General features: G+C 43.2%; 1 protein-coding gene across 5 annotated transcripts in view; it reads right to left on the bottom strand.

The window, feature by feature from the left end:
• sgcg (sarcoglycan, gamma) overlaps window positions 1–23,318 on the bottom strand; it is a 599,427-nt gene that overhangs the window by 277,135 nt on the left and 298,974 nt on the right. For 3 of the 5 annotated variants that reach the window (XM_080197919.1, XM_080197918.1, XM_080197921.1), the window contains one exon: window positions 19,017–19,211. In XM_080197919.1, coding sequence (XP_080054045.1) covers window positions 19,017–19,208 — 192 coding nt within the window. In that variant the 5' untranslated portion in view covers window positions 19,209–19,211. The remainder of the gene's footprint in view (window positions 1–19,016; window positions 19,212–23,318) is intronic. The other 2 variants (XM_080197920.1, XM_080197917.1) reach the window with 1 other exon arrangement.

The raw sequence follows: 23,318 nt of genomic DNA, 5'->3' as shown, positions 1-23,318 counted from the left end.
TGGGGTGAGCATGGCTGGAAGATCCCACGCTATGGCTCAGAGGCAGGGATGTTACCCACTGCACCACAAGACCACCTCTCATGTTAACCAGGTGTGGCTACAAAAGATGTACTTTTTTGAGCCGCACACGTGGTTCTATCAAAGGCAGTTGAGAATCTGCTGAATGATAAATGGTTAAACGGTCTATAAGATCAGCATGTTTGTAGGAAAATCAAAATCACTGCATTGTTTTGTGAAACTAAAAGTTTTGGCCTGGAGTTTCCACTGTCACTTCAATGGGAGAGCTCCTGGGGGAAATGTCTACAATGTTGTTAAGGTCATTTCTTGACAAAGTCTATTGATTTGCCACACAAGTTCCAGTGGAAGATTTGAAGAGAGCTACAGTAGAATTTTATAGTCTTTTCATCTGCACACAATCTCTGACAACAAATTTGTGGGTTGGATTTTTAACTTGTTATCACTCTGCGTAAACCCTGCATTGTGGATCTGCTATAGAATTTTTTTTTAATTCATTCGTGGGACATGGGCATCACTGGCTGGCCAACATTTATTACCCTTGAACTGAGGGTCTAGTGAGGCTATTTCAGAGAGCAATTGGGAGTCAACCACATTGCGGTGGCTCTGGAGTTGCACGTAGGCCAGTCAAGATAAGGATGGCAGATTTCCCTCTCTAAAGGACATCAGTAAACCAGATAGGTTTTTCTGACAATCAACAATGGCTTCACGGTCATCAGTAGATTCTTAAATTGATATTTTTTATTGAATTCAAATTCCAACATCTGGCGTGATGGGATTTGAACCCAGGTCCCCAGAACATTAGCTGAGTTTCTGGATCGCGACTCTGCTGATAATACCACTAGGCCACCACCTCCCCTTCGAATACACCCAGTTTTCATTTCCATCAGCCATTGGGTCTGGAACGGTGCCAAGGCTAAATCACGGTTCAGCCGATCACATATAAAAAGGCATTGCGTCAATTTTGTTGGTAACATCACCAGGACAGACAGCTGGCCTCAGGACTCTCGTGGAGTCAACAAACCTGACATGTCTGCTGAAGTGCTAAAGAAATTTCTACTGTAGATATCGCCTCTGAAGACAGTGCTTTGAACTTTCCTTCCCATTTAATAATGCATACATAACACATAGGTAAAGACTGTAGAATGCTGCCTTGCTACTCTTGGGAGGGTCCCTGAACTCTCACTGCACAGCCTGATTGCTCTGCATAGCAAACTCTCAGAGATCTGCCGCTTGGTAAAACAATCACATTCTCTTGTCTTATCTATCTTATGATTCAATTTCACTGTCATTTAATGCAGAGGATGTAACTGATTTTGAATTTATTTTCACGTTTACTTGGGCCAAAAATGATAAGATAATGATTTTTTGTGTGTCATAGTTTGCTTTTAACAATCAGGCAAATCATTAAATCTTAACACTCTGATTTCTAAAAAAAAATTCTGTTTTCATTTTGCATTGCCCATCCCTGCAGAGAGGTACAGAATGATCTTCAGCTGTTGTTCTTGTGTATTGCTGAAACCATGTTGTATATTAAGAGACCAGTGAGATGAGTCATGTCAATAAAACATTCAGTAATGTATTTTATGCAAATGAAGATCAAACACTTAATTTTAAATGTTAAATATAATTAAATCCACAGATCTTGAGTTGGAAGGTTGATTTCTCAAGGAACTGGCCCCTTAGGATTGTCTGAGCTCTGATTTTTTACCTGCTGAAACATTACTGCTTTATTTACTGCAAGGTATTAACAGTCTGTAAACCTTTCATTGTATTGCTCATAGGCATGGAGTGCAGTTTTTAATATTTACCTGAAGTCCAAAACAGCACATGATCCAATTTGCCCATCAGAATATATCAGATGACTGACTATTACAGAGAAGATGGGGGATGGGGTTTCTCCTTTCACAATTCATCTATATCCATAAACAGAAATGTGTTTTTATTTGTTCTCCTTTTGTAAATGATGTGGAGATGCCGGCGTTGGACTGGGGCAGGCACAAGTAACCTATGGGCACAACACCAGGTTAAAGTCCAACAGGTTTATTTGGTAGCATGAGCTTTTGGAGTGCTGTTCCTTCATCAGGTGAGTGGAGAATTGGGTTCACAAACAGGGTGCACATAGGCACAGTCTCAATTGCAGGATAATGGATGGAATGCAAACCTTTATAGGTAGACAAGTCTTCACGGGCACAGACAATGCGAGTGAAGAGAGGGATAATCACAGGTTAAAGAGGTGTGAATTATCTCAAGCCAGGACAGTTAGTAGGATATTGCAAACCCAGGTCAAATGATGGGGGTTACATGTTGTGAGGGTAGCCTAAACCGGGATCTTGGATTCATGTCACACTACATGTAGCCCCCACCACTTTGTCTAACTTTCTTTGAAGTTGGGTTGTGCAGTCCACAGGTCATTAGTGGCTCCTTAGAGATAACAAGGTGTGAGTTTCCCTGAAACTGCAGCATGGCTTCGTTTGTTGAGGGGTTACAGGCAGGCATAGGTTCCGCCATTTTAAGGATCTTGTTCAGTTTTAAAATTTAAGAAATAGCAGTGAGGGTATTTATATCTATTTTAGAAATAAATATGCAAGATGAGGTTTAGTCCCTTATTCTAAACTAAACCAAAATGATTATTAATCTTGTTCAGACTGAAAATATCCGTAGAATTTAATAAGCATTTTAGGAAACACAAAGGCATGTGAATGCTTGCAGATCATGCTTTAAAATCTTTTATTTCCAGCCACTGAGTTTGTTTTTCTCCATCTTTCACACAGATTTGCTTGGTTTGAAAGAGATTTTCGTTTATTTCTCCTCAAAAGTTTCCTTTTCCCACTTCAGTCATTTGGGTAATTATTTATTATTTGTTTTAGTCTCTGTTGCTGTGAAGACCTTGTCATTCTTGTGAAGGCTATTGTTGGAGTAATACATTCCAGTGAGTTTTCTCCCCAGTGTCAAGTTAATGTTTTAAAGTTTAATTATTAGTGTCACAAGTAGGCTTACATTAACACTGCAATGAAGTTACAGTGAAAATCCCCCAGTCAACACACTCCAGTGCCTGTTTGGGTGCACTGAGGGAGAGTTCAGCATGGCCAATGCACCTAATCAGCATGTCTTTCAGGGTGTGGGAGGAAACTGGAGTCCCCGGAGAAAACCTACATGGACACGTAGTTTTCCTTACAGCTAAAAGATTCAATTCCTGCCAACTTCTCTGTATGTCTCCTTCAGTCTTGAACTGCTCTGAAAAAGTTTTTTGCCCTGTGACTCACTAAAGTTACTCACAAATCTTGAAGATTTTTGAAGTTTAAAATTTTATAGTTTAAAGTTTAACGGGCAAGATCTTCTGGCTGTTCATATCGGTGAGATCTTTCAGTCTTGCCAATGATGTCCTCTGCCATGGGTTTCCTGATGTGGGGTGGTTACAATGGGAAATCCCACTGATAGCAGTGGGACTGGATGATCCAGCTACCAGCCAATGGCAGGCTACCTCCTGATGCCAAGAAACAGGCGATGGGGAGGCCAGAGAATCTTGCCCAACAACTGAGTAGGTTGTTATTCATTACAATCTGGGCCTGGCTGACTGACTGATTCATGTCACAATGCCTGAGATCAGCATAAAAACACCTTCAAAGCTAGTTGTCACAAAAATGTGCACCTTAGGTTGATTGGCCATGCTAAATTGCTCCTTAGTGTTAGGGTGGTACCAGGGGGAATTAGGACTATGTGGGTTTATGGGGATAGGGCCAGGGTGGGTTTGTTGCTGATGCAGGCTTGATGGGCCTTGTGTTCTCCTTCAGCACAGTAGGTATCCTATGATTCTAACTCTGGTATGGTAACTCCACAACAGCAAACTGACTCCTACTAGTTGCGTCATCTCTCCCTCTTCCCCTGTTTCTTTTGCCATTCTTTATAGCAGCTGGAAATCCCAGTTCCAAATGCAATCACAAATTTCGGTACCAGAAAAACAGGCTGAGCCCCAGGAAACATCTAATATTAAATAACCAAATTAGGGTAAGGTTGGCAAGTTTTCAGGATTATATCAGTTTTATGTATCGTACTACACAAAATCCCACCCTTTTCCAGTTTGCTGGCTCAATGGCAAAACCCCCCCACTAAATTTCTCATGCATTTCCTACCTCCCAACTTTCCCAGGCCAAAGTTCAGCAGCCTTGGAAAGCAGACATGAGATGGCGATATTCGATTGACTCAAGCCCATTCCTCTCCATGCAGACACCAATAAACACCAGACCAACATGCCTTGCATTGCCAACCATTCCTGGCCCTCCAGTTACCTCCTTATCTTTCCCACCTGAATAGCTACCTTCATCTTATTGCCATTTTTTACCTATCCCCACAAAGCCACACTGTGCTCCCATCCTCTCCAAATATTCGATTTCTCTCACAGTCCTGGTTCACTATTCTGTCTCCTTGAAGGAAAAGTGAGCAAAGGTTGCAAGGACCATCCGTTCATCATCACTCAGTCTGCTGGGGAGCTGATGGTATTCGAGCTCAGTGTTGTGGCAGAGATACCTACTCACTGGATCTCCCAGATACCCAGAGACGGAATTAATTATCACATAGTCACCTGGTACATGATACTCACATCGACTTGATGGCACCAGCAATTGAAAAATTAGCTGCACAATGATTTACACCAGCTCAGAAACACAAACTTTACTTGGGCCCCTAAGACAGTTAATCACCGAGTCACACATATTACAAGTGAACAAGAGCAGGATGTGAGCCCCGCTGGTGAGACTCCAGCATATGATGCCCGTCCTTGATCTGAGTGTGCCATTTCAGAGGTGTATTTTAGAGTCAACCAGATTGAATTCAAATTCCACCAGGTGCCATGGTCAGATTTCAACCTTTGTCTGCAGACCATTAGCTTTGGCTTCCAGTGACATTGCCATTAAACCACTATCTCCCTTTGTAGGAACAACACCCACCTGGAATATTGTGAACAGATTTTATCCTCTCATCTAAGGAAAGATAGATTAACATTGGAGGTAGCCCAGAGAAAGTTCATGACATTAATTCTGGGAGAAGTTAAGTAGGTAGGGTGGCACAGTGGCACAGCGGTTAGCACTGCTGTCGCACAGCACCGGGGAGCCTGGTTCGATTCCTGGCTTTGGTTACTGTCTATGTGGAGTTTGCATGTTCTCCCCATGTCTGTGTAGTTTTCCTCTGGGTGCTCTGGTTTCCTCTGGACAGCCCAAAGATGTGTAGGTTAGATTGATTGGCCATGCTAAATTATTCCTTAATGTCCCAAGATGTGTAGGTTAGGGAAATTAGCAGGATAAATGCGGGATACATACGGGGATAGGTCCTCAGGGTAAGATGCTCTCTCAGAGAGCCAATGGGGCTCAAAGGGCTGAATGGTCTCTTTCTGCACTGTAGGGATTCTATGATTAGGATGGGCCTGTACTCATTAGAGTATAGAAGAATGAGGGGCTACCTTATTGAGACATTTAGGATTACTGAGGGGTTGTTTCCCCTTTTTTGGAGAATTTAGAACCAGATGGCATATTCTCAGAATAAGGGGTCCCCCATTTGAGGCAGAGATGGTGAGGAATTTCTTCTTTCAGAGGGTATTGAATCTATGGAATTCTTTGCCACAGAGGGCTGTAGGGGCTGGGTCATTAAGTATGTTCAAGGCTGAGAGAGAGAAATTTGTAATCAGTAAAGGAATCAACGCTTATGGGAATAAGACAGGTAAGTAGAGTTGAGGATTATCGTTTTAGATCAGTCATGATCACATTGACTGGCAGAGCAGGCTCACTGGGCCGAATGGCCTCCACCTGCTCCTATTACGTATGGCCTTACGCAGCAGGATTTTATGGCTTCACTCAAGTGAGACTGGAAATTCCCACCTGAGGTCAACGGATATTTCCATTGTCCGCCCCTTGTCTGCTCCGATTCCGTGGCAGGTGGGAGGTAGAATTTCGGCAATGATTTGAGTCAGCTTCTTTCAACAGAATGGAAGCAAGGCTCACTTTGCCCGTTCAGCACCTTGCTGAAATGTAGCAAAGTGCTCTCCAGCTCTTGGTTAGTAGGGAAGTGACGGTAGACCATGAACTGGTAGATAGATAAAGGGAGCATGGAATTAGGGACTCCATTCAAAGTGTTCCCACTCTTTTGTCCTTGCTCCGACTTCCACCCATCCAATCAGTGTCCTAATGCTCACTCCTCTCACAATCACCATGTCAGCCTTCACACAGATGCAGATGGGACAATCTTTGATGAGGCCCTTGTGGATTCCAAAGCCTAGATGAAAAGCTCAGCTGTCAGAGTAAGGGGATGAGCAGCTCTGCTGAAGCTACAGAGGTAGCGCCCCATAAAAACAATGCAAAAAGGAAGAGAAACTCTTAGATGTTTCACAAGGGGAACCACTTGCAGGTTTAGAGATCTGGGGCGGCACAAGGGCACAGTGATTAGCACTGCTGCCTCACAGTGCCAGGGACCAGGGTTCGATTCCCAATTTGGGTCACTGTCTATGTGGAATCTGCATGTCCTCCCCATGTCTGTGTGGGTTTCCTCCGGGTGCTCCCATTTCTTCCCACAGTCCAAAAGATGTGCTGGTTAGGTGCATTGACCATGCTCAAGTCTCCCTCAGCATACTCTAATAGGTGCTGGCGTGTGGCGATGAGGGGATTTTCATACAACTTCATTGCAGTATTGATGTAAGTTGAATAGAAATGAGCAACGGGTGTCAATAAAATGGGGGGATGGTTCACTGAGAATGAGTCATGTTAGGAGGAAGCCCAAGCAGACACAGGAAGAAATGTGAATTCCACATAGACAGTGACCCAAAGTCGGAATTGAACTTGGGTCCCTGGCGCTGTGAGGCAGTAGAGCTAACAACTATGCCACCATTTTGTTGCAATCTCTCACAGCTACACTTTAAAATCAAACATGTTTGCCCCTCCTCCTTCAGTTTTGACAAAGAGCCAAAGGACTTGAAACGTTGACTCCGCTTTCTCTCCTTGCAGATGCTGCCAGACCTGTTGAGTTTTTCCAGCAGTCTCTATTCTTGTCCCCACTTCTTACTATATGGTAAAGGCTTATTTTGTATGTTGAATGCTTGTAGTTGAAATAGCCACTCAGTCGCAGTCAATCTTATCCCCTGATGAATGAGATGGTGGAAGTGAAGAAGGAAAATAACGGCCAAAGACAATGTGAAGAAATGATTGGAGTGATTCCCTTGGTCATTCTTGTGATATTTACTGTCAGTGATAGCTGTGTAACTAAGTGAGGAACTTAAGTATTTTCCTGTTCATTATTCATCAGTCTTTGGGCAACTTTGGGCAACTTTGAATCAATTATATATTTGATAATTTTAGACATACGTGCTTATTTAAGCCCATTTATGATTTATTTTACAGACAATATGTGCCATTTCTTGTGACCTCATATCTCTGAGCTTATTATCAGCCATATCTTTTAAAAGATTGATATGACTAACGCTATCTAGATACAAGGTTTGAAAGTGTACATATTTCTTCCATTTGACAATGCCCTCTTTTGGGAACATAAGAACAAAGATCAAAGAAGGGTTCAGCACAGGAACAGGCCTTCAGCCCACCATGTCTGTGCCAACACAGTTGCCTTTCTAATGTAACATTTTCTTGCCTCTACATGGTCCATATCCCTCTATTCCCTGCCTAATTATGTATCTATCCAGATGCCTCTTGAACATTGTTATAGAATCTGTTTCCAACACCCTCTCCGGCAGCACGTTCCAGGCATTCACCGCCTTCTGTGTGAAAAACTTTCCCCTTACATCTCTTCGAAACTTTCCTCGTCTTTCTCTTAGCGTTGGCCTTTTTTCTGTTGAAGTGAAATCAGTGCAGAATAACAATACGATGATCATTCTCAATTTCCCTGCAGCATATAGCTACTGTCTATAGGATTGGGTAAGATGAGGAGTCCACTGTCTGGAGAACTTCAAGTGAACACAACATTCTCTAGACTGCTTCAATGAAGTGATATGCTGTAACAGAGTAACACCTCCCTGTTAAATCATTAACAATGTTCATATCACTACTTAGCAAATTTCCATCAGCCAAGAGTCACAGTTTTATATGAAAACAGCACAGTGATAACACTAGTGGCTTGTGCTCCTTCACAGCTTCTCTACTGAAAGAACATAAATCGTGGTGAGCTTTCCTTTCCCAGTTTTCTATTTTCTGGATTGAAAGTGACTCATACTGGAATGCTGGTTGCAGAATTAAAAACAGAAAATGCTGGAATAATTCAGCAGGTCTGGCAGCATCTACAGAGAGAGAAACAGAGTTCACGTTTCGAGACTGTATTTCTCTTCTTGTTTCTCTTACCATGATGTGGAGATGCCTGCATTGGACTGAGGTGAACACAATAAGAAGTCGCACATCACCAGGTTAAAGTCCAACAGATTTATTTGGAATCATGAGCTTTCGGAGCATTGCTTCTTCACCTGATGGAGATGAAGGAGTTGTAGAAGCAACGTTCTGAAAGCTCGTGATTCCAAATAAACCTGTTGGACTTTAACCTGTGAGACTTCTTATCGTTTCTCTTGCCAGAGCTGCTGCCAGAACTGTTAAGTTTTACCAGCATTTTCTGTTTTTATTTCAGATTTCCAGGACCAACTGTATTTTTTATTAATATTGGTTAGAAATTATTACTATTTTTTATTTATTAGCATCACTAGCAGAATTATATTAACACTGCAATGAAATTACTGTGAAAATCCCCCAGTTGCCACACTCCGGTGCCTGTTCGGGTACACTGAGGGAGAACCAATGCACCTAACTGGCACATCTTTCAGACCGCAGGAGGAAACCGGAGCACCCAGAGGAAATCCATGCAGACACAGAAAGAACATGCAGGTTCCATATAAACAGTGATCCAAGCCAGGAATTGAACCCGGGTCCCTGGTGCTGTGAAGCAACGTGCTAACCAATGTGCCATGATGCTGCTAGCCCTCTAATATCCTCCTCATGTGATTGTTGTGAGTCTATTCATGTATGGTGAATGGGTAACAATACTGAGCCCAATCTTAATCTGGCTTCTTATTGGTATAGGCTGATTTTGCATTGGGTTTATTTGGTATGACTTCTGCTTTTTTTGTGCGTGTAAGTGAATGCAGCAGACACAAATTTGTGAGCCTGGCTTGAGCTGTGCTGGTGTATCGGTTTTGTTGCTTTTTAGATACCTCCTGAGAGTGGTCTTGGATCAACCAAAATATGCAAAAGAATGTTCTTGTGCCATGCATACAGTAACACAGTAATATCTAACCAGTGATCCTTAAAGAGGCAGTTACAGACCATAAAGAAATGGAAAAAGGAAATATTTTATTTCCACCCCTGTGGAGTTGCCTCTCTTATTCAAATGAGGTCCTGAGGTCTCAGCTGGATGAGCCTCTGGTCTAAGGTTTCGAGGATGGGCTTTGTAGCATGTCACCTAATTAGAGCGAGAAAGAGACCTAAATGAATTTCCACATCAATGATTGCAGTATGAAAACATTCATATACTTGTGTAGGATAATTTTGCTTTCTCTTTCCACTCAGGAGCTTGGATATGATCTACTTTGCATTTCCCAATGTGACTTTCTTAAAAGATAAACAATTAAAGTTGATCCAATGTTTACGTTAGCATACAGACCAAGAAGATCCCAACTTTGTGCTGAGCTAACTGATCACAGCCTAGCCATTAATCCGTAACAAGTTATTAAAATGGCAGCCTACCTCAGTGCTACAACCCTCCGAGTCAGGAGGTCATGGGTTCATTGGCCTTCTAAAGGATTTAAATACGTAAATCCAGATTGACACTTCTTTGCAGTACTGAGGAAATGCTGTTTTGTCAAAAGGGCCATCTTCTCAATGAGACACTGGGGAAGAAATCTTTTCCAATTATATTACTGATGAATACCTTGAGGACTGTGCGGGGCTAGTCTGTGGTACTGTGTGCCCTGGTGAATCAATATGCGTGGCGTGATATGAAAACCAATTTCTCTCCCCTATCTGTTTGTCAAACTTGATGTAAAAGATTTCAGTTAAGCCATTGTCAACTGGCAAGACTAAACACAGATGAACTAATTTTTTATGTCATTTGCAGGTTGTGGAACCCTGTTTTGCATGAATTAGCTGCTACGTTTGTGTATGGAATAAAGTCAACTGCATTTTAAAAGTAATTCAATGGCTAGCAGGCACTTTCATAGAATCCCTACAGTGCAGAAAGAGACCATTCAGCTCTTTGAGCCTGCATCAACCACAATCCCACCCAGGCCCTATTTCCGCAATCACACACACCTGCCCTGCTAATCTACTGATGCTAGTCAATTTAGCATGGCCAATCAACCTAACCTATAAGGTTATTAAGAAGGCGTGCGGTGTGTTAGCTTTCATTGGTAGAGAGATTGAATTTCGGAGCTGTGAGATCATGTTGCAACTGTACAAAACTCTGGTGCGGCCGCACTTGGAGTATTGTGTACAGTTCTGGTCGCCGCATTATAAGAAAGATGTGGAAGCATTGGAAACGGTGCAGAGGAGGTTTACCAGGACGTTGCCTGGTATGGTGGGAAGGTCTTATGAGGAAAGGCTGAGGGACTTGAGGTTGTTTTCGTTAGAGAGAAGAAGGTTAAGAGGTGACCTAATTGAGGCATACAAGATGATCAGAGGATTAAACAGGGTGGACAGTGAGAGCCTTTTTCCTCGGATGGTGATGGCTAACACGAGGAGACACAGCTTTAAATTGAGGGGTGATAATTATAGGATGGATATCAGAGGTAGGTTCTTTACTCAGAGGGTGGTAAGGGTGTGGAATGCCCTGCCTGCAGCAGTTGTGGACTCGCCAACTTTAAGGGCATTCAAATAGTCATTGGATAGGCATACGGATAATATTGGAATAGTTTAGGTTAGAGGGTCATTAGATTGGTTCCACTGGTCGGTGCAACATCGAGGGCCAAAGGGCCTGTACTGCGCTGTAATGTTCTATGTTCTATGTTCTAGCCGCACATCTTTGGACAGGAAACTGGAGCACCCAGAGGAAATCCATGCAGACAGAGGGAGAATGTGCAACCTCCACACAGTCATCCAAGGTCAGAATTGAACCCAGGTTCCTGGTGTTGTGAGGCAGCAATGCTAACCACTGTACCACCATGCCGCCCCCTTTGTTAAACTTTAAGGCAGCTCTCTTGAAAGAAAAGTTGATTTCTCCTTAGTTTGCTGCAATTCTGTTGGTACTTAGAAGGAAAGCCTGAGGGATTAATGTGTCTGACCAATGGCATGCCAGAGTATGGTCCTTTTGAAAGCAGGAAGGAAAGTGATCAAGTGATGGAACATTTGGAGGAATTCCCGAGGTTCAAACAATGGTTGAATGAGTGATCATGGAGAATGGAAATGGTGAGCCCATCGCAGCATTTCAATGCGAGGGTGAGGATCTTGAAGTACGTTTGTTGGATGGAAACCAATAGAGTTTGGTAAGAAGAAGAACTAAAGTTCCCCTCAATTTTTGCTGACTGCTATCTAGTATCTGGATATTGGATGATGGAAGACAAATCACATTCATGGTAACACACTAACATGCACGCTTGATGTTACAGACAGGGTAGGAATTGCTACTCCCTGCAAAAGAATTCTATGCAGTGTCTCTCCCTTCACCCCAGCACTGATTTGTGTTTCCAGTTTCAGAGACTGCTTTTACGGTTATTGTAAATTTTACACAGGGGCACCAGTGAGAAGGATGTAGAAGACCAAATCTGCAGGGAAATTAGCGATGCAAGTGTTAGAGAGTAGTTATAATGGGGTATTATAATTACCCAAATGTAGACCGGGAAACTGTCATTAATGTAAAGGGTGGAGAGAGGCAAACATTCTTAGACTGTATTCAGGAGAATTTCCTACATCAGTATGTGTCCAGTGCAACAAGAAAGGATACATTGTTGGACATGGTTCTTGGAAAAGAGGTAGGCAAAATATATCAAGTGTCATTGGAGGAGACAGTGATCTTTGTATCATAAGGTTTAGAATGATGATAGAGAGGAAAATGGGCAATCCAAAATAAGAATAATCAACTGGGTGAGAGCTGACTTCAATGTGGCAGGAATGGAAGCAGGCCAGTTTGGCTGGAATGGAAGGTTGGCAGAAGAAAATGTAACTAAACATCTATTTTCAAAGCAGAATAACCAGCTCAGCTCTGACAAAGGGTTCCAGACTTGAAATGTTGGCTCTATTCTTTCTCCGCAGATGATGTCAGACCTGCTGAGATTTTCCAGCGTTTTCTCTTTCTGTTTCAGATTCCAGCATTCACAGTATTTTGTTTTTAATCAGGAATTTCTACGCCAGCAGTTGCATCAGGATTTGCCAGCTGCAAGTTGCATGAAAGCTGAACTAATTCTGGCCTCCTTCTGCATATCAGTGGGTCTCTGTATTATTGATCATGGTGAGACAGAGAACACAATGGGGTAAATTTTCTGGTCCTGCCTACCGCAGAAAGCATTGTGGATAGGACAGGAAATTTGACAGGCTATTGAAAGATCCGTTGACCTCGGGCAGGAATTTCGAGTCTTGGGCAAGCAGAACTGGAAAATCTGATATTTCGTAATATAGACTGGATAATTCCAAACACTCTCAACCTTCTTCTCCTTCCAGCAGAAAACAATTCTTCCTTTCAATTGCAGGATTTTCCTGTTGCTTTTCCCAGTAAACCCTAGCTTTGATTCAGTTTCCTCTTTCACCACCTTCAAAGGCTTTTCTCTTACATGTATTCTCCCACCAAGTAATTTGCTCAAAATTCACCGAAAAGAGACATACTGGTTGCAATTTTACAACCTCGCTTGAACCAAAACCATAAAATTCCATCCAAGGTCAAAGGACCTCTCTATGGCCCGCCCCTCACTCTGACTCCCATGGTGGGCAGGAAGGTAAAATTCTGGCTGCTATCTTTAAAGTAAAGTTTATTTATTAGTGTCACAAGTAGGCTTCCATTAACACTTCAATGAAGTTATTGTGGAAATCCCCTAGTCGCCACACTCCTGTGCCTGTTTGAGTACACTGAGGGAGAATTTAGCATGGCCAATGCAACTAACCAGCACGTCTTTCGGACTGTGGGAGGAAACCGGGGCACCCGGAGGAAACCCACGCAGACGTGGGGAGAACATGCAGACTCCGCACAGTCAGTAAACCAAGCCAGGAATTGAACTTGGGCCCCTGGCACTGTGAGACAGCAGTGCTAACCACTGTGCCACCATCATATAAACGTCTAAAGAAATCAGTTATTTCTTTGGCTGATTTCTTCTTAAAGTTGAACTCGTAATCTGTGCAGACAGGGAGGAAAATTAAAGGTGTGCACTATTCATGAGATGAAAACTAATCTCATACCATGTGGGTAAAATACCAAGTGATTTTGTATAGCCTTAGTTTTGAAGCTTAATGAAAAAAGCTTACTGTTGTAGAATTTGAACCTGGAGCAATGAGAACAGCACGGTTTTCGAGGTCAGTGGGTTTTGGTTAGTATAGCCTGACCTCCCGGCTGGTTGCTGCAACTCTTCCCTGCTCAGTAATGTGACTTGCCTCGTGTGGAGTTGTCCCTGGCAATGTCACCAAAGAGAGTCAGGTTAGGATTTTACAGCCCTGTCACGGTGTGTCCTCCCCACTGGCGGCTGACTAGAACCAACTTAATTGTCATTTACTTCAGTGGGACCGATGGGTAGGAGGAGCCATGAATTCTGAACCTTGGGGGCAGCAGGATGATGTGACCCATCAGTGGGTTAAAGTAATGCAAGGACAGCAACACGGAGTTTCCAAACAAAGCTGGAATAGAGCCTAGAGTCTGCGTTTCTGTGAAAATATCAGACAGATTCACTGAGAAAAAATAATTAAATATCAGGTGAGGAAAGTCCTGTGGTCTGGCTGACACAGGAGGCAAATAACCAATTCCAGCCTCTTGAACATCCCCGACTTTAATCGATTGACCTTAGCGGTCATGCCTTCAGCTGCCTAGGCTCGAAGTTCTTGCATTTCCTTCTTAATCCTTTCTGTCTTCCTACCTATCTCTTGATATCAATTACCTCCTTGATCAAGCTTCTATTTTCTGTCCTAATTCCCCCTTACACTGGTCAGTGACAAAGTTTATTTGAAAACTCTCCTGTAAAACACCTTGGGACTATATTAAAGGAGCTACGTGAATGCCAGGTGGGCTGTTGTAGCATTGACTGGGAAAGAAAGAATGAAATAATTTGCTGTTCTATTGCACCTTTTACTACCTGAGGATATCCCAAAGCTCTTATACCATTGGGAGAATTGTAGTCACTGTTATAACATGGGGAAATACAGCAGCCAATTTCAGCACAGCAGGACCTCACATACAGCACTGAGCTAATGGCCAAATGGTCTGATTTAGTGGTGTCGCCTGACAGATATCTGCTGGCCAGAAAATTCCCCTGCTCTCCCTTAATATAATGCTATAGGATATTTCATGACCACCTGAGAAAGCAGACTGACTTGTTCAATCCAAAGCATGATGTGGAGTTGCAGGTGTTGGCCTGGGGTAGGCACAGTAAGTAATCTCACAGCAACAGATTAAAGTGCAACAGGTTTATTTGGTAGCATGAGCTTTTGGAGTGCTGCCCCTTCGTCAGGTGTTATGAGACTATTTACTGTCCAATCCAAAGCATGGCAACAACTATAGTGCTATGCTGCAGACAGATATCGGCTGGCCTAGACTGTGTGTTGCAGTGGCAGGATTGAGACTTCACAGTTCTTATATTTCTGACATAAGGAACAAATTCTGGCTGAGATTAAAACAATTCTTACTGTAATAATAGTGCAGTCATACTTGTGCAGAAGATTGATAGCATTATTACAATTATCTGGTAAAGACAATATCCTCCTTGTGAAATATGTTGTTCTATTTGGTTACAGCAGGGTATTCCTTGCACCTTACCAAATTGGGTTTACAAATACCATGTTGGGAGGTTATTGGCTTTGTAGAGAAAGTCAAAGTTGCAAATGACGGTAGGCATTCTCAAAAATTCACCTCTTCCAGGTTTTAGAATCATTTTTGCTATTTGCATCACCCAGTGTAGCTGAGGCATACTCATAAAATACAGGAGCAGAATTAGGCCATTCAGCCCACCCAGTCCGCTCCGCCATTCAATCTTAGCTCTTCATCCCCATTTTACTGCCTTCTCCCCATAACCCTTCAACCCATTACCAATTAAAAATCCATCTGTTATGAAACCAAGGAACTGAACATTGGAGCTAAAATACGTTGGCATTTTGTAAAAGAGGGATGGATTTTCAGATGCTGTAGTCAGTTTTGCTTAGTAAAATATCTCTTATCCATTCCTAACTGAACGTTACGCGGGGACTGTAAAGTAACTCATTTTGGAAATAAAAAGATATACAGCTTAAATGGGAAAATAAAGATTACATAAGGTCGAAAAGATGATGATCTTAAGTGCGCAGATTCACATGGGATTAAAGATTGCCTAGTAAATGTACCCCACCAAGATTGACTCTTGATGTTGTATTTAGAGAAATAGAACAGAAAAGTGAGGATGTAATATTGAATTCATGCAGAGACACGGGCTGTGAGCTTACCGGCCATTCACACCCTGCTGCTGCTGCAAGGAGGGAGAATTTGGTTCTCAGCCAAATCCCCGTTCACTGCAGCAGGACCAGAGAATCCCACTGGCGAGAACGGGCGGAATTTTCCAGCCATGTTTTTCAACTGATTGTGTACAGCTTTGGGAGACTCCCTCATAGAAAGGATGTAAACACAACAGAAGAGGTTCACTGCAGGTTACTGAGATGTCATCAAAGTTGATGGAGGGATGGTCAGAATGCTTTCCATTGATGCTGCGATGATTAAAGGTTTATCTGGTAGAGGTCTACAATATTATGAAGGTTACAATGAGATGAACATGCCCTTATTCTAGTTGTCCTATCATCCTGTAATTCAGAAACAAAGGGATCGAAGCAAGATCTAAAATTGCAAAAAGCACTTTACTGCCAAATTCCTGAGGCCTGCTTGCTGTGATTTCTGAGTGGACCATGATTTATTCTATGGTCCCTCGACCAAGAGATAGGCAGAGAGTGAGCCTTGTTATGCCACACCAGGTAAATGACTGGACTGGGGAATGGCCAGAGCTATCATCCCTTAAAGGAGCTGCAGGAATTAGATCTGGCAAGAAGGAACATCACTTCACCGAGCGTGTTTTATACTTCAGGCTGAGCAGAATTCCCCCCTCTTTGACAATCCGCACCTCCCATCTGTAATTCACTGATATATTTCTGATAGAAAAATCAGGTTAAAGGATAAAGGGAAAAGGTGGGGAGGTAGATTTGAAACCAGGAAGAGGTCAGCCATGATCTGATTGAATGGCGGAGGAGGCTCGTAGGGCTGAATTTGCTGACTCCTGCTTCTAATTCCCATGTTCCTATATTCTCCCGCCCATCACCCCACCCCCCCTCTACAAATCAATTCAATCCCACCCCTTTAACACGACTCAGCAGGCCCGTGCTGTACGGCTGATCCGATCTTCCAAAATGGAGAGTTGTCTATCAGCACGCAGATTGGATGGACAGCTAACCAATTAGGCTCAAATGAGGCTGGACCTTCAAAGCCAGGGATCATTGGTCAACAGTGCCAGGTAAGTGATGCAGTGGCAAAAGTAATTAAAGGGAAATAAATTTCACTTGGCTATTTTCAATGTGGAATTCCCTGTCACAAATCATTGTCAAGCAAAGACCACAATATTATTGGGGGCGGCATGGTGGCACAGTGGTTAGCACTGCTGCCTCACAGTGCCAGGGATCTGGGTTCGATTATGACCTCGGGTCATTGTCTGTGTGGAGTTCTCCCCATGCCTGCATGGGTTTCCTCTGGGTGTTGCAGTTTCCTCCCACAGTCCAAAGATGTGCGGGTTAGGTTGATTGACGATGCTAAATTAACCCTAGTGTCGGGGGATTAGCAGGGTAAATATGAAGGATTACGGGAATAGGGCCAAGGTGCGATTGTTGTCGGTGCAGACTTGATGGGCTGAATGGTCTCCTTCTGCATTGTCGGGACTCTATGATTATTGTAAAAAACTGAACAGCCGACTTGAAAAATTTTTAAAAATCTAAAAGACGTGGGAAGCAAAATAGTAAGATTGATCAAGGTAGCTGAAGCAGACAAAAAATACAAGTTGGGAGAAACTATGCTAGTGTTTGGTGACTTTGCTGCTTTCCAATGGGAAGTATCTGTAGATGAAATGGATTTTGAGATCTTCCCTGATGATAAAATTAACAGACAAACTTTGCTGCAGCTAATTCTTTCAAATGACCCAACAAAGGATATTTGGATGTTTACAAAGCAGCTGTCAAATTCAGAAATTGGTGCATTAGTAAGCATTTTCAGGGATTGGGGGTCTGAGTATCACCTCGGTTTGGAAAGGAAATCGGCTAAACAAGGCCATGGCAGCTACTTGAAAAGCGTTCAGCAAAGCCTTTGCAATTTCTGTTATATAAGCAATAATCTCATTAAGATAAGTAAGATACCACAATAAGATTAATCGCCATGCCAGGTGTAATAGTTCCTGCCTGATCCCACAACATATTCATTTCAATTCTGTTCAGTTAGAAAAAAAGCATTTGCTCAGCTTGGGTACTGTTTCTTGGTCATTGCTGTTCATCTAGAAAACTAAATTTGTAACTTGGAAGGAAAAATTGTTGCTAAGCTTGGTGTTTCCCTGGGTTTGGGGGCTGGATTACCAACTGCTTGGGACACCAGAAAGTGGCATAAATCCACACGAGTTGTGGTTGCTTGCCAAGAAAATCAGCCCATGTAAGGGCCGGTAATGGGGCGGCACAGCAAGAGAAAGGTAATATTTTCCAGTGAGGCCTTAAATTCCACTGCAACTATAACCCCCACCCCCCAGGGCAAAATGGTGTGTTACCTATTGACCCCCAGTCTAGCCGTTCATAGGATAATAATTCATGTAATAGTAGTAGAAGAAAGAAAAGTAACAGTAGAAACATGCTACTGTTTATTGCACAGGCCTAGTAGTAATGATTACAGTCATCAGGGCCTGATATATGTATGCTAAAAAATGTTCCCAATAGCTTCAGTAAGAAGCCTCCCAACACCAGGTTAAAGTCCAACAGGTTCATTTGGTAGCAAATAAACTTGTTAGACTTTAACCTGGTGTTGTGAGACTTCTTACCCCAGTCCAACGCTGGCATCTCCGCATCATGCCCAGTAGCTTTAGAATTGTATGCTTGTCGCTTGTGGTGGAAATAGCAACTGGCTATCCAGAAACTCGAGGATAAATGAATGTCCTGGGAGTATCTTGACTGCGCAGCAGTATTTCAAACTGAAGAACCCCAAAGGCGCTGAGGAGTCCAGCCCTTTGTTACAGTCAATCTTTGAATGGGTCAAAAATTTGGCTGTGAAGTGCGCTCCTGCTGAAGTAACAATTCTGCTGACTTATTTATTGTATATTGAATCATGTATATAAGACATCCAGAAGAACTTGTGAATGACGCTCAAGAACACTTTTACATCCCAGCACACGCCACCTTACATTTACATGAATAACCTCTAACAGTCAATAATATCTCTCTTCATCTATTATTATCACCCCTGTTCTGCGTATCATATGCTTTCTGTGGTGTATAAATGGGTAATTAATGTGTCTGAAGCTGCAGTAAATTCCAGTACTCAGACGGATGACGATTGTGATTTGAGCAATTGACATTTCCAGTCACCCTTGTACTCCAGTCAGGTAACTTATTAATCTAATCAGTTGCAAAAATGAGAAGCCATCAGGGAGGATCAAACCCCTCGGGATGAAAAAAAATGAGGAAATTTGGAGGCAAAGGATGAAAAGCAGAAGGTGATAGAGCCATGAGCAATGAAAAGGGAACAAGAGAAAGGTAAAAATGGATGAAAAATCTCTATTCAGCTATTTAACAAGGCCTTTTCAATAAGCATGTTAAAATAAAGTCAAATGAATGCTAGAAAATATGAATGGCACTCACTGCAGAAAACCACATCACTTTGAGAATCCAGATCGTTAATGCAAAATTCACAACCAGGATGATGAGAAGCAGCAGCACAAATAAATAAAGGCAGCGCTTCCTCCAGCCATAGATCCCAATCTTGTAGACATATTGGTTCTCTGGCCTCTGTAGGCTACAGCCTTGCGTTGTCAGGTATTGTTCCCGTACCATCTGCTGGGAAAGGGAGAGAAGGGAAATTAGTAACGTCCCATACATAAGCAGGCAACCATAGTTCATTTTCAACAGTTCCTGTGGATTGCAAAGTGGTTACATCCAGGGTTAAAATATGGTCTGCAAGATGCAGAATGGTGCATGCTGCCCAATGTTCTGTTTTATACGAAAGGTCATCACGCAGACAGATCCATCAGTGTCAGGAAATTGGCAAAATAACTTCTTAATAAAAGGCAACTCAATTGCAGGTGACTCTCAGGAAGAAAAGAACACCCATAATGTATAATGCATCAGGCACAGAGTTCCCCGGGCACTCCATTAATAAAAGCTTTGAGCTACATTGGGAGATTAACATTTCCTTGGCATGGTCCATTTATCAACACCAACAGCGGGCAACATCTGTTTCCATGCTTCTCGACGCAGAAGCAAATCAAGTGTCAGGAAGCAATTTTGCAAGCCCCAGAATTACATTCCAGACAGTTGAGTCCCAGCATACCTCATCCCCACCCCCATCCATCTGCAAAAGCTGCCACATTTTCCCCTCTGCTCTTTTTGCAACAAAATTCACTGCCTGAGAACTTCATTGAATGAAAGCAGGGCTCTAAGTAAGGTCTCTTTATAGTTTTGCACCACAAGGGAATAATGGTTTACTGTGCTCAGCACATAAAATTTGACAAACATGATTAAATCTCCTCACTATTACATCTGAATTATTCCAACCTGCTAAACAACTTAATTGCCAGATTTTGTGCTGCTCAGATCCATGGGCTCCCCTCAGTAAACTCCAACTGTGTTCACCTCCATTCTGTCTCCATATTCTCTCAGGGCGATTTGCTAGGAAATTTCAACCTAATGAGAAAATCAACCGACTCCAATCAATCCAGACTTGGATTTCCTACCATTTCGGGGCTGAGTTTTCACTTTGAGGTGAAGGTGGATTTGGAGGGGAGGATAAGGGGACAGGACAGCAATTTAGCACTGCCAGCCAGTCTCCCAGCCTCCCAGCCAGATCGCCAGCCTCCCAGCCAGACAGCCAGATTGCCAGCCTCCCAGCCAGATCGCCAGCCTCCCAGCCAGACAGCCAGATCGCCAGCCTCCCAGCCAGACAGCCTCCCAGCTTCCCAGCCAGATCGCCAGCCTCCCAGCCAGACCGCCAGAGTCTCAGCCTCCCAGCCAGCCATCAGCCTCTCAGCCAGCCAGTTCCCACCTCCAGCCTTTTCTCAGGGGGTGGCCTCTGGTGGGAGCTGAGGATGACTCACACAACAGTGACGCATTGCCAACTGGGCTAACAGAGGCACAAATTGAGAGCAGCCTTCAAAGACCATTTGGAAAATCCTGATCAGACTGCAGCCTGTAGAAATATGGGTGGTCTCCTGGTAGCAGGCCTATAGTGCTGGGGTGGGAGGTAGAGTTTTTTTTTCCATAGATGCCATCCAAAAGATGTGCTGATTAGGTGAATTGGCCATGCTAAATTCTCCCTCAGTGTACCCAAACAGGTGCCGGAATGTGGCGACAAGGGGATAAGAACATAAGAACATAAGAAATAGGAGCAGGAGTAGGCCATCTAGCCCTTCGAGCCTGCCCCGCCATTCAATAAGATCATGGCTGATCTGAAGTGGCTCAGTTCCACTTTCCCGCTTTCTCCCCATAACCCTTAATCCCCTTGCCTACCAAAAACCTATCCACCCGCATCTTAAATATATTTAACGAGGCAGCCTCCACCAGTTCAACGGGCAGAGAATTCCAGAGATTCACCACCCTTTGAGTGAAGAAGTTCCTCCTCAACTCCGTTCTAAACCGCCCCCCCTTTATCTTGAGGCTGTGCCCTCTAGTCCTGCTGTCCTTTCTGAGCGGGAAGAATCTCTCCACCTCTACCCTATCCATCCCATTCATCATCTTATACGTCTCAATGAGATCTCCCCTCATTCTTCTAAACTCTAACGAGTACAAGCCTAGTTTATTCAGCCTCTCCTCATAGTTCAACCCCCTCAATTCCAGTATCAGCCTAGTAAACCTCCTCTGCACTCCCTCCAAGGCCAAAATATCCTTGCATCCTTGTGAAAAGTTATTTTCACAGTAACTTTATTGCAATGATAATGTAAGCCTACTTGTGATATTAATAAATAAAACTTAAAAAAGAAACGAAAAACTTCAAACCTTGTAAAGCACCCAACATGGGCTGCACAGTCAGACCATCGTATGAAGGGACTCCCCTGCCAAAGATGGCCAGATTTAGGGCCACAGTATATTCTGAATGATTCACAAGTTTTCAGATGATTCTGTCAGTCTCCCATCTACAGTGACAGTGTCCATCAGGGGTGGTCCGCCACCTTGAACCTCGGGGCTCCCAGTGATTTTCCTAGCTATGGAGCCCACCCACTCTCCTTAACTGTACAAAACTGCCAGAGGCAGCCTCTTAATTGGCCCTGCAACTAAAATTCAGCACAATGTTACTGGCTGCCACAGTTTGTATTACCCTTTAATCTAAATAAAATTGATGTTAAGTATTGATGAGGTTTAAGACATTAAATACTCAGTGCTTTATATCTGGTTTACTGCTTTTTTAAAAAAAAAATGCTGTTTATTTTGGGTTGTAGGATAATCGTTTCCCCCTCTCACCCAGAAATTCAGCAGAACTTTCAGCTTCAGCGGGGTCCCCACTGGAAGGGAAATTGTTTGGGACACAGCAGAAGGCCACATGTGATAGTCATCACTGGCTGCTTGGACGTAGATAGACACTGGAGCATCTGTCACTGTCTTGGGAGACAAGATTGGAATTATACCATCCCACCGCCATGGGAATTGGAGTGGGTGACGGGTGGACAATGGGAAGGTTCATTAACCTCGGATTGGGATTTTCCAGTCTCAGGTCAAGCAAGACCGTAAAATCTCACCCACAAGAAACATTAGGATTGCCCCATTCTCTGCAAGGCAGGGAATATGAGAACCCTCCCCTGCAACAATGACAAACCACTGAAAATTCCCAAGGCATTTGAAATGTCAGTCTCATCCAAACACACCACAACAAATGATGTTTTTATGTCCCATCTGGAGATCGTGGCAGTTATCAGTTTCCACACAGCAACAGATCTGCACATGATTGCCGTTGCAGATGTGATTCCTATACATACCAAAAAAATCGTCAAATTGCATACTAACCGTTTCACTAGTATCAGCAAACTGAAAGCTGTTACATGCAAACTGTATGTAGACCCCAACTTACAGTTAGTTGTGCATCAACACTGATGAATACTGCTTCAAAGAACACAGAAAAGTGCAGCATAGGAACAGGTCCTTCGGCCCTCCAAGCCTGTGCCGATCATGGTACCCTAACTAAACTAAAAAAAATCTTGTGTCTTACTCGGTCCATGGTCTATTCCCTCCCTATTCATGTACCCACCCAGATGCCTCTTAAATGTTGCTAATGTGCCTGCTTCCACCACCTCCTCTGGCAGCACGGTCCAGGTATCCACCACTCTACGTGAAAAACTTCCCTCCCGCACATCTCCCTTAAACTTTCCCCTTCGCACCTTGAACCTGTGTCCCCTTGTAATTGACACTTCTATCCTGGGAAAAAGCCTCTGACTATCCTCCCTGTCTATGCCTCTCATAATTTTGTAGACCTCTCCACTCAGCTTCTGTATTCCCATTGAAAACAATCCTAGTTTATTCAAACTCTCACCATAGTGAACACCCTTGAGACCAGGCAACTTCTGATGAGCCTTCTGGGCACTTTCTCCAAAGCTTCCACATTCTTCTATTAATATGGTAACGAGAACTGCACATAATACTCCAAAAGCAGCCGAACCAAGGTTCTTTATAGCTACAACATGATTTTCCAATTCTTATACACAAGAGTACAAAGGAACGGACTGAGAAGAAAATTTACGGTGGAATTTTACTGTCCCATTTGCCAAGGGAATCATGCAGAGGTCCGTTGACCTCGGGCGGGATTTTGTGACCTTGGGACGAGCGCAGCTAGGAACTCCCACCCTCAATATCTATTCGACCTGGATATTATTGAGAAAGTTGGAGATGAGCCGACTCCTTGAGTCTCACCCATACAAGTCATCAAGAAACCTAAAAGGGAAAACCAGAAAATAAACTGTT

This window comes from Carcharhinus amblyrhynchos, chromosome 10, assembly GCF_965287045.1.
Source record: "Carcharhinus amblyrhynchos chromosome 10, sCarAmb.v2.hapA, whole genome shotgun sequence".
Lineage (NCBI taxonomy): Eukaryota > Metazoa > Chordata > Chondrichthyes > Carcharhiniformes > Carcharhinidae > Carcharhinus > Carcharhinus amblyrhynchos.
This window is presented reverse-complemented; position numbering and strand designations above follow the sequence as displayed.